This window comes from Gorilla gorilla, chromosome 11 (genome assembly GCF_029281585.2).
Source record: "Gorilla gorilla gorilla isolate KB3781 chromosome 11, NHGRI_mGorGor1-v2.1_pri, whole genome shotgun sequence".
Classification (NCBI taxonomy): Eukaryota; Metazoa; Chordata; class Mammalia; order Primates; family Hominidae; genus Gorilla; species Gorilla gorilla.
The window spans coordinates 136,335,410-136,348,254 of record NC_073235.2 but is presented as its reverse complement, the minus strand read 5'-3'; the positions used below and the strand labels follow the sequence as shown (position 1 = coordinate 136,348,254).

At 37.6% G+C, this 12,845-nt stretch overlaps 1 protein-coding gene across 1 annotated transcript; it reads right to left on the bottom strand.

The window, feature by feature from the left end:
* Window positions 1-4,087: 4,087 nt before the first annotated feature.
* LOC101146232 (UDP-glucuronosyltransferase 1A10) lies at window positions 4,088-5,019 on the bottom strand. The gene is given in 2 exon segments (XM_031008571.3): window positions 4,088-4,131; window positions 4,134-5,019. Coding segments are annotated over 2 exon segments (930 nt in total).
* Between the last annotated feature and the right edge of the window lie 7,826 nt (window positions 5,020-12,845).

Below are 12,845 nucleotides of genomic sequence, written 5' to 3'. Positions count from 1 at the left end.
TGCAAACTACTGTTATCCTACGCATAAAGACTAAACAATGAACAAATCAAAAATAATAACTAAACAACTTTTTAAGATATAGGCAGTACAACAAGATATAAATGAAAATCACAAAGAGTTAAAAAGTAGGGAGCAAAGTTAAGACTAGTTTCTATTAGTTTTCTTCTTGCTGTGTGTTTGTTGATGCAAATAGTGTTAAGTTGTTATCAGGTTAAAATAAGGTTTATAAGATAGTATTTGCAAGCCTTATGGTAACTGTCATGGGTGGCAACTCTCTGAGACTGGTGTGGCATGGGAGGTAAAAAGAATTTACCAAGATACTTGTAGGTAAAGAAAGGCAGATTTATTAGAGAAAGTAGGAAAATATGTTGCAAGATAGTCAGCAAGAGAAGAGCTGGCTGCAAGGAGACAAAGGCTTGCTGAGGATTTTGTAGGATGGTGCTTGTGCTGCAGAGAGCTAGGTGCAGTACTGATAATGCCAAGGTTGCAGTGAGATAACTTGCATTTTTCTATCAGCTGAGGGTCTGGTGATCGCTGGGTGCAGGAAGATTATGTTATTTTTGCAGGAGGGCTATGTGTCCTAGACCATGAAGAAAGGGAGACTTATAGCTTATCTGCTTTTTCTTTTTGCTTTCCCCTGGTCCTGCCAGCCTAGCTTTTTTTTCCTAATTAGGGCTCCACATTTCCCCCCTGACATAGCAACAATGACAAATCTTTGGCATGTGAGTGAAGGTCTCATCTTCCAACTGCTTCCTACTCACCAGGGGTATAGAGTTGGCCATACCTAAGATTATTGGCCTATCAGGAGGTTACATGGACCTAGATCCCTGGGTTGGTACCTAAATTGGGCAGGGTCACTGTTGGACTATGGGAGAACAGCATTTGCAGCCTAAAAAAGAGACTATTCTCTCCCATTTGAATGGTCTTGACACCCTCATAAAATTTGGAACCTACTCAATTGACCAAGGATGTATGGGTTTATTTCTGAATTCTCTGTTCCATAGATCAACATAAAAAGATGTCATATGAGGCAATTGGAGGTAAATTAATTATGGGCTAGAAATGAGATAATATTAAAGTATTATTATTGTGTTAGGTGTGATAATGATATTGTGGCCGTGTAACAAATTTTACTTATTTTTTATATTTAATAAAATATTCAATGATGGAATGACAAGCCAAGAATTTCCATTAAAAAATGACAGCCAAAAAGTTTCTTTAAAAGGTCAGAATAAGGGGATAGATGAATTAACACAGCAAAATACTGAAAATTATTTAGCCTAAGGATTGATATACAGGTGCACAATACACTATAGTCTTTTCATTTTGTATGTTTGAAAACTTTGAAAATAAAAACTTGAAGTAAATAATTTTAGTGGGAGGCCTTAGTCTTGTCAACCAAAAGCTAACTTTCAATTTGGATCTTGGACTATAGCCAGAATCTTAGAGCAATGGGGAAAGCACAGATCTTTTCTTGCTCTGTAACCACATTCTATCCCCAGGTCTGCAGAGCTGCACCTACCATGGATGGTATAGATGAAGCCTGAATTCTTTTCCCCTAAAACCAGTCATCAATTCTGTTGGAACTCACCAAAAATTCAAAGAGACTAAGAGTGACTTCCTCTTTTTCTCATTAAAACTATTTCAGTGTTCTGCTGAATTATTTACACATCATTAATCAACACACACACATTAGAATACTGAAATGTAAAAGAATGACCATACCAATTGATAGAGTTTAAAAGTTTGTCCCCTCCAAATCTCATGTTGAAATTGGAGATGGGGCCATCTGCCATCATTGTTAAAGTATTTAATTACATCCCTGGATGTAATTCTCCTGGATAGACTCAAGGAGATTTTGTTACAGGAGATCTTCAAGAAATCCCCCGTGCAGGGTCTGGGACACTGCACGCAAACACACCTGCACATACACAAACACATACATGTGCAAAAACATACTCTATCATCAAGTAATGCTTCCTTCTCATCAGACAGATGAGACTCAGACTCGGAATCCTGTTTCCCAGCAACATGTAACCAACTGCATGCTTTTCCCAGACACATCCTGGCATCTGAAACAAGGAAAGAGCAATATGCAGTGTTCATCGTTCTTTTGATGACAATTTACTTTTACTTTTGTGGTTGGGCCATATCCAAGGCTCTTTGACAGAAAGCCCTCTTTGAGATCGAATTCCTCTGTGAGAATTCTGCTGCCTTTACAGGTATAATCATAAAAATATACATTAATATACATAACCCTCTGCAAACTATAAAAACTTTCATACATGTGTATATTCTTTAATAGATATAGAAACACATTTATTTCATATCTCATAAAAGATATTTACAATCAAAATAAATGAAACCATATATAGTTTAATGTTTCATTTTTTATAGATATCCCTCTATCACAGGTGATATAAAATCATATATAGGTTTTTATATCTTTAAAGGCCTCTAGGTGACCCTGTGAGCCACAATAAACTCAGCGTGGGTTCAGGAAGTGGCAGATCCTCAACTCGGCCGAAGGCTGTGGGGTGTAGGCAACACATGGGTGGTGCTTGGTACTGTAATTAATGGAGGATAATGAGGAGAAAAGTGCTTTGATAAGTCCAACCTCTTAGAGTCCTGCAACTTGCATCTCCTTGCCTGGTCTTGCCATGAGCTGAAAGTCATGCCTAATTTTGAAAGGCCTACAACTGTAGTCTTCCTGCTTTTTAGAAAGAGCATTATTTCACTTTCCTATGAGATGGCTGAACGGTCACTCTTTGACCAACCATCTGCCAATGACAGACATAACTGTGTTACAAAGTCTACTGAATCTTGTAAGAAACCAGAACAATACATAAAAATGTGTACTCCACCCCTAATAAAATAATATAATGAGATGAGACACCAGGTGTTTCATCTGGATTTAGCAACTATGCGTTTGCCAAGAATCTTATTCTGGTATTTTTCAAGGATTTTTCAGTCAAAAGCAACGGAATCCCTATTTAAACTGGCTACTCTAACAATATTACTCAATAATGTTTTGGAAGTATATGATCCAGCAAAGCAAAAGAAGCAGTATAAATATCAGACAAGGGAATTACTTGCAGATGGTATTGTATATTGTACATCAGTGCATACTACAAAATAATAAGAAAAGTTAGTGATGTGGCTAGATACAAGATACATATGCAAAAACCAAAATTTTAATTACTAGTAATCAGTTAAATGTAGAAATGGAAACATTGCCCTGTACAAAATAGTTTCAAAAGTAATAAAATGCCAAGGAATAAATGTTAAAAACAAACATAAAATGCTTATATAGTGAAAATTTTTATTTATGTATATAAAACAAGATCTGAATAAATAGTGAGACATATATGTTCCTGAACAGGGATACTTAATAGCAAAAAGAGGCCAGTCTTCTCAATTCAGGAAAACCCTGTAACCCTACGTGTAGGACTCTAGTCTACTAAGATAAAAGCAAGAATATAGAAATATATTCACGCAAGGAAAGTATTGAAGGGTGTTTACACAGCCTTATTCACAAAAGGAAAGAGAGGAAAATGGCTATATATATATCAATATTAATTGGTTAAAAAACTACATTGCATCCAAAGTAAAGAATTTTATGCAATTATTAAAAGAACTTGTCAAATCTGTCTGTATTGGTCTATAAAGGTACCCATAATTTATTGGCAAGTGAAAAATGCAAGATAAAGAAGAATATGTTCAGCCCAATACTAGATTTTATTTTTACTAAATAGGTATGGGAACTTACATGAGATATTGCATATGCCTAAAATACTTTTTTTCAATGAAAAGAATGTACACAAAACTGTTAAGAGCATTTCAACTACGGGGTCACATAGAATTAACAAAAAACGGAAGTTTCATTTCTTGCTGTGGTTTTTGGTACTTTTCTAAACATGGTATTTTAAAATGTAGCCTGAATATGATCTATAATTTTTAAATTATTACATATACTTTCATGAAGGGCAGTTTTATAAAATTTGATAATTGATGAGTACATGAATTCGCACAAAATAATTTGTTAAACTGGAAAGAAATTTGAAATGCAACAAACGAAAATGTCAAATCACAATTCAGTAAGGAATCCTTTTTTAATTTCCAAAGCCAGATTATTCTTAATGTGCTAAAGGGGAGATAACTTACCTTAGGCACTGGCTTTCCCTGATGGCAGTTGATACCACCAATGAAGATCATGTTGGGCATCACGGGTTTGGGATAGTCCAAAACAAAGTCCGTTCGCAACAACCAAATTGATGTGTGACTGTAGAGATCATATGCCGTGACAGGGGTTTGGAGAATTTCAGAGGCTATTTCTAGGGCATTTCTAAAAAGATACTGGCAAAATAAATGGTCCTCCAAGTGCACGATGTGGTTCCATACTCTCTCCTTGAAAGTCATGGCATCTGAGAACCCTAAGAGATCATTGGGGACATAGGAAAGAGGAGCAGGGCACTGTGCACCTTCTTCAAGATGGTGGCAAAATATTCCCCTGGTGAAGACCACAGAGGGGAGGGAGAAATATTTGGCAACAATTAAGCCACAGGTATCAAAAGGATCCAGAAACACTGCATCAAAAGAACGCTCCTTTAAGTATTCTACTAATTTTCGGTCATTAAACAAACTCCTGCAATGCGAAAAAAATAAGTCAAGAAAATCACTGGATGAACTCATTAATAGAGAAAATATACTTTGTGCCTGTGCTTTCCACTGAGCATGGGCGAAAACCATGAATTCCCGGTTCTGATCTTCCAGAGTGTACGAGGTTGAGTAAGTCTTCACTGTGCAATTCAGTGATCTTTCCAGTTGCCAACTCACCTCTGGCATAACTACAACCACCTCATGCCCCCTGAGGATAAGTTTCTCCACCACCGACTGCATGGTGAACCAGTGACTCCCATCCATGGGCACTACCAGCAGCTTCCCTGCCTCGGCAAAGCCACAGGTCAGCAGTAGACACACACATAAAGGAACGGGGCTGGTCCACCCTGCGCGAGCCATGAGAGAACTGCAGCCCGAGCCAGCAGCTGGGATTCTAAGCTGCTGTGATACAGTAGGCGGAAGAAGTACAGGCACAAAACCTGACCCCAATAGAGGGCGTGTATTTATCCTTTCATAAAAAAAAAAAAAAAATCACACTCACTGCCAATGATTTACTCATAAGAACAATAACACACGAGTATCATTTGCTGAGATATCTACTTGTATGATTTCCAGACAAGAGTAGATTATGGTCTTCGCCTTGGAAGGAGAGCACGCTGCAAGTGAGTTTAGAAACAGAATCATTCAGCAATGCTTTCGGACCTTGAAGATTCGGAAAGATAAAGTGAAAGTAAATTTGAATAATGCTAATATTTTTGGAATTTATCCCAAAGCAAAATTTAGATTTTGACTTTAGCCAACCAAATACTCTCTGTCCAGAAAGAAATTGGCATCTCATGTTCCAAGGAAAGACAGCAAGGCTCTTAGCACTGACCTCCCTACTGGCAAGAAACTGGGGCTCACCTGCATCTCTGCAATGCATAATCATTGCTGGTTGTCTTCTTCCATATCCAAACCCTGAGAGGCCTCTGAAATGCCAAAATGAGATTGACAACCCTGCCTCCATGGACCATACCAGGGACTTGATGGAAAGTGACCATCACCTATTTTAATGACTTTCCTCAGATAACGTTGCATGCAGTGGGGAGTTGCTGCTGGCCCAGTCCTTGTGCGAACACTCTGCTGGGCTGCCTCTCTGTGACTGCTCTACTTCTATATTCTAAACACACCATCACTCCAGTGACCTCTTTCAGGAAAATATGTACTTGTCTCCCTCAGTCTGCTGAGGACTCCTGGAAGTCAGAGGTGATGCCATCTTTGTGTTTTTACCCTCCTTTCACAGTAGCCATGCTTTGCCTTTGATGTAGTTTGTATGTTTCTCCCCTCCATATATCATGGTCAAATATAATCCCCAGTGTTGGAGATGAAGCATGGTGGGAGGTGTTTGGGTCATGGGCATGGATCCCTCATGAATGGCTTGGCACTGTCCTCCCAATAGTGAGTGATTTCTCATGAGATTTGATTGTTTAAAAGTATATGACAGTACATGTATCCCAGAACTCTTAAAGTATAATTTTTTTAAAAATGCCAAAAACCCTCTTCAGAATATTATTCAGGAGAACTTCCCCAGCCTAGCAAGACAGGCCAACATTCAAATTCAGGAAACACAGAGAACACCATAAAGATACTCCTCGAGAAAAGCAACCCCAAGACACATAATCATCAGATTCACCAAGGTTGAAATGAAGGAAAAATGTTAAGGGTAACCAGAGAGAAAGGTCCTGTTACACACGAAAAGAAGTTCATCAGACTAACAGCAGACCTCTCTTTAGAGACCCAACAAACCAGAAGACAGTGGGGGCCAATACTCAACATTCCTAAAGGAAAGAATTTTCAATCCAGAATTTCATATCCAGCCAAACTAAGCTTCATAAGTGAAGGAGAAATAAAACCCTTTACAGACAAGCAAATGCTGAGAGATTTTGTCCCCACCAGGCCTGCCTTACAAGAGCTCCTGAAGGAAGCACTAAATATGGAAAGAAAAAACCGGTACCAGCCACTGCACAAACATACCCAATTGTCAGGACAATTGACACTATAAAGAAACTGCATCAACTAATAGGCAAAATAAACAGCTAGCATCATAATGACAGGATCAAGTTCACACATAATATTAATCTTAAATGTAAATGGGCTAAATGCCCCAATTAAAAGACACAGACTGGCAAATTGGATAAACAGTCAAGACCCATCAGTGTGCTGCATTCAGAAGACCCATTTCACGTGTAAAGACATATAGGCTCAAAATAAAGAGATAGAGGAATATTTACAAAGCAAATGGAAAGCAAAAAAAATCAGGGGTTGCAATCTAGTCTCTGATAAAAACAGACTTTAAATCAACAAAGATCAAAAAAGACAAAGAAGGGCATTATATAATGGAAAAGGGATCAATGTAACAAGAAGAGCTAACCATCCTAAATACATATGCGCCCAATACAGGAGCACCCATAAAGCAAGTTCTTAGACACCTACAAAGAGACTTAGGCTCCCATACAATAATAGTGGGAGACTTTAACACTCCATTGTCAATATTAGACAGATCAACGAGACAGAAAATTCACAAGGAAATTCAGGACTTGAACTCAGTTCTGGACCAAGCAAACCTAATACACATGTATAGAACTCTCCAACCCAAATCAACAGAATATATATTCTTCTCAGCACCACACTGCACTTATTCTAAAATTGACCACATAATTGGAAGCAAAACACTCCTCAGAAAACGCAAAAGAACAGAAATCATAACAAACAGTCTCTTAGATCACAGTGCAATCAAATTAGAACTCGGGATTAAGAAACTCACTCAAAACTGCACAACTACATGGAAACTGAACAACCTGCTCATGCATTACTACTGGGTAAATAATGAAATTAAGGCAGAAATAAATAAGTTCTTTGAAACCAATGAGAACAAAGACACAACCTACCAGAATCTCTGGGACACAGCTAAATCTGTGTTTAGAGGGAAATTTATAGCACTAAATGCCCACAGCAGAAAGCAGGAAAGATCTAAAATCAAAACCCTAACATCACAATTAAAAGAACTAGAGAAGCAAGAGCAAACAAATCCAAAAGCTAGCAGAAGACAAGAAAAAACTAAGATCAGAGCAGAACTGAAGGAGATAGAGACACAAAAAACCCTTCAAAAAATCAATAAATCCAGGAGCTGGTTTTTTGAAAAGATTAACAAAATAGATAGACCACTAGCCAGACTAATAAAGAAGAAAAGAGAGAAGAATCAATAGACACAATAAAAAATGATAAAGGGGAGATAACCACTGAGCCCACAGAAATACAAACTACCATCAGAGAATACTATCAACACCTCTACACAAATAAACTAGACATTCTAGGAGAAATGGATAAATTCCTGGACACGTATATCCTCCCAAGACTAAACCAGGAAGAAGCAGAATTCCTGAATAGACCAATAACAGGTTTTGAAATTGAGGCAGTAATTAATAGCCTACCCACCAAAAACACCCAGGACCAGATGAGTTCACAGCCGAACTCTACCAGAGGTACAAAGAGGACCTGGTATCATTCCTTCTGAAACTATTCCAAACAATAGAAAAAGAGGGACTCCTCCATAACTCATTTTATGAGGCCAGCATCATCCTGATACCAGGATGTGGCAGAGACACAACAAAAAAAGAAAATTTCAGGCCAATATCTCTGATGAACATTGATGGCAAATATCCTCAATAAAGTACTGGCAAACTGAGTCCAGTAGTACATCAAAAAGCTTATCCACCATGATCAAGTCGGCTTCATCCCTGGGATGCAAGGCTGTCCAACATACACAAATCAATAAACATAATCCATCACATAAACAGAACCAATGACAAAAACCACATGATTACCTCAATAGATGCAGAAAAAGCCTTCGATAAAATTCAACAGCACTTCATGCCAAAAATTCTTGATGAACTAGTTATTGATGGAACGTACCTCAAAATAATAAAAGTTATTTATGACAAACCGACAGCCAATATCATACTGAATGGGCAAAAGCTGGAAGCATTCCCTTTGAAAACTGGCACAAGATAAGGATGCCCTCTCTCACCACTCCTATTCAACATAGTATTGGAAGTTCTGGCCAGGGCAATCAAGCAAGAGAAAGAAATATAGGGTATTCAAATAGGAAGAGAGAAAGTCAAATTGTCTCTGTTTGCAGATGACATGATTGTATATTTAGAAAACCCCATCATCTCAGTCCAAAAACTCCTTAAGCTGATAAGCAACTTCAGAAAAGTCTCAGCTGACAAAATCAATATGCAAAAATCACAAGCATTCCTATACACCAATAATGGAAAAACAGAGAGCCAAATTGTAAACTCCCATTCACAATTGCTACAAAAAGAATAAAATACCTAGGAATACAACTTACAAGGGATGGGAAGGACCTCTTCAAGGAGAACTACAAACCACTGCTCAAGTAAATAAGAGAGGACACAAACAAATGGAAAATCATTCCATGCTCATGGATAGGAAGAATCAATATCACAAAAATGGCCATACTGCTCAAGGTAATTTATAGATTGAATGCTATCCACATCAAGCTACCATTGACTTTCTTCACAGAATAGGAAAAAACTACTTTAAAGTTCATATGGAGCTAAAAAATAGCCTGTATATCCAAGACAATCCTAAGCTAAAAGAACAAAGCTGGAGGCATCATGCTACCTGACTTCAAATTATACTACAAGGCTACAGTAACCAAAACAGCATGGTACTTGTACCCAAACAGATATATAGACCAATGGAACCGAACAGAGGCCTCAGAAATTATGCCACACATCTACAACCATCTGACCTTTGACAAACCTGACAAAAACAAGCAATGGGGAAAGGATTTCCTATTTAATAAATGGTGTTGGGAAAACTGGCTAGCCATATGTAGAAAACTGAATCTGGACCCCTTCCTTACACCTTATACAAAAATTAACTCAAGATGGATTAAAGACTTAAACATAAGACCTAAAATCATGAAAACTCTAGAAAAAAACCTAGGCAATACCATTCAGGACATAGGCATGGGCAAAGACTTCATAACTAAAACACCAAAAGCAATGACAACCAAAAGCCAAAATTGACAAATGGGATCTAATTAAACTAAACAGCGTCTGCACAGCAAAAGAAACTATCATCAGACTGAACAGGCAACTTACAGAATGGGAGAAAAATTTTGCAATCTATCCATCTGACAAAGGGCTAATATCCTGAATCTACAAGGAACTTAAACCAATTTACGAGAAAAAAAAAACCCATCAAAAAGCGGTCAAAGGATATGAACAGACACTTCACAAAAGAAGACATTTATACAACCAACAAGCATATCAAAAAAAGCCCATCATCACTGGTCATTAGAGAAATGCAAATCAAAACCACAATGAGATATCATCTCATGCCAGTTAGAACAGCAATCATTAAAACTCAGGAAAGAATGTATGCTGGAGAGGATATGGAGAAATAGGAACGCTTTTACACTGTTGGTGGGAGTGTAAATTAGTTCAACCATTGTGGAAGACAGTGTGGTGATTCATCAAGGATCTAGAACCAGAAATACCATTTGACCCAGCAATCCCATTACTAGGTATATACCCAAAGGATTATAAATCATTCTATTATAAAGCACATGCGCATGTATTTTATTGCAGCACTATTCACAATAGCAAAGACTTGGAACCAACTCAAATGCCCATCAATGATAGCCTGGATAAAGAAAATGTGGCACATATACACCATGGAATACTATGCAGCCATTAAAAAGGATGAGTCCATGTCTTTTGCAGGGACATGGATGAAGCTGGAAACTATCATTCTTAGCAAACTAACACAAGAACAGAGAACAAAACACTGCATGTTGGAGTTGGAGTTGCAAGTAGGAGTTGGACAATGAGAACACATGGACACAGGGAGGGGAACATCACACACCAGGGCCTGTCGGGGGGTGAGGGCCTAGGGGAGGGAAAGCATTAGGAGAAATACCTAATGTAGATGACGGGATGATGGGTGCAGCAAACCACCGTGGCACGTGTATACCTATGTAACAAACCTGCACATTCTGCACATGTATCCTAGAACTTAAAGTATATAAAAAAAAAAAAAGAGTTTTAGAGCAGGAAAAAAAAAAGTATGTGCTACCATGGCATATGTTTACCTATGTAACAAACCTGAACATCTTCCACATGTACCCCAGAAATAAAAATTAAAATTAAAATAAAAAGTATGTGCCATCTCCCCTGTCTCTCTCTTGCTCCTGCTCTTGCCATGTGACATGCCAGCTCTCCAACACCTTCTGTCATGATTGTAAGCTTCCTGAGGCCTCACCAGAAGCAGATGCTAGCACTCTGTTTCGTATAAAGGCTGCAAAACTGTGAGCCAATTAAACCTCTTTTCTTTATAAATTACCCAGCCTCAGGTATCCTTTACAGCAATCCAAACAGACAAATACAGCCCTGCACAAAGAAAATCAACCGGAATATTTGTTGCACTGGACAGAATTATATTCTGCAGGTTTTCTTGATACCTTCATGGACGAGCTAAGCAGTGTGTGTCAGGCAACATCTTAAAGAACATTTAGTGAGAGATTCTGCAAACAACCTTGGGGTATAATCCTTGTAGGAGCACAAGATGGCTCCTTTCGGGACACCCTAACTGGTACTAGACATTTGCTTAGTCACCTTTTCTTTTGGTGACTGGGGCACTTGCAGATGACTGTCCTTGAAAAATAAACATGACGGTCAGTGATCTACCTTCCCTGGAGGCTTACTTCAGAATAGAAATCAATGAAATGGAAAATGCATTTAAAAAACAGGCAAAATTAATGAAACCAAAGCTGGTTTGTTGAGAAAATTAATGCAACCAAAGCTGGTTTGTTGAGATCAATTAATTTGGTAAAGCTCTAGCCACCTTGATCTGAAAAAAAAAGAGAGAAGAAATAAATTATCAATATTAGGAATGAGAGAGGTGGTATCACCATAGATTCTACAGATGTTAAAATGTTAAGAGAATAACACAAACAAGTTTATGCCAAAAAAAGTCTACAACTTAGATAGAATGGACACATTTTGTTAAAGACACAAACTGCCAGACTTTTCACAAGAATAAATGCATAACCCCAATAGAAGTAACCTGTATCTTTTAAATTGAATTTGTATTTGTAATTCAAACCTTCCCACACAAAACAAAGTGAAGCTCAGATGACATCACTGATGAATCCAGCAAACATTGAAGAATAAATAATACCAATTATTCACAAACTAGTCCCAAAAACTGAAGCCTAGGGGATTTCCTAATTCATTTTATGAGACCAGCATTATCACAGTACCAAAACCAGATAAAGACATTAAAAGATAGGAAAATTACAGACCCTCATGAGCTTAGATGCAAAAATTTTAAACAAAATATTGGCAAGTCAAAGTCTGTAATATTTTAAAATAGGTACTACACAAAAAGATTAGACACCATAACCAAGTGGGGTTTATCCTAGGAATGCAAGGCTGGTTTGACATTAGAAAATGAATCAAGGTTGTGCCACCATGTTCATAGCAGCATAACTCACAACAGACAAGAAGTGGAAACAACCCAAGCAAAAATGTGGTGTATGTATACAGCATGAAATATTATTCAGCCTTAGAAAGGAAGAAAATTCTGACATATGCTAACATGAATGAAACTTAAGGGCATTGTGCAGAGTGAACTAAGCTAATCACAAAATGACAAATGCTGTATGATTCTACTTATATGAAGTATCTAAAATAGTCAAATACATAGAATAAAAGAGTGGAATGCTGGTTGGCAAGGGCTGAGAGGAGGGGAGAATGGAGTATTCTTTTTTAATGGGTCCAAAGTTTCAGTTTGGGAAGATGAAGCGAGTTCTAGAGATGAATGGTGGTGTTGGTTGCACAGCAAAGTGAACGTACTCAATACTGAACTGTGCACCTAAAGTGATGAAGATGATATATTTTATGCTATGTGTTTTCACCACAATTAATGATTAAATAAATAATTTTATAAATCAATTAAAGTAACATACCATATAAATAAACTAAAAAAGTATAAGCATATAATTATCTCAATAGGTATGGAAAAAGTGTTTGACAAAAATCCAAAATCCATTTGTGATAAAAAATTCTCAACAAACTCGGAAAATAAAGGGAAGTATCTTAAACTAATGAAGGACATCTTGGAGGAACCCACAGTTAATATCATCCTTGATG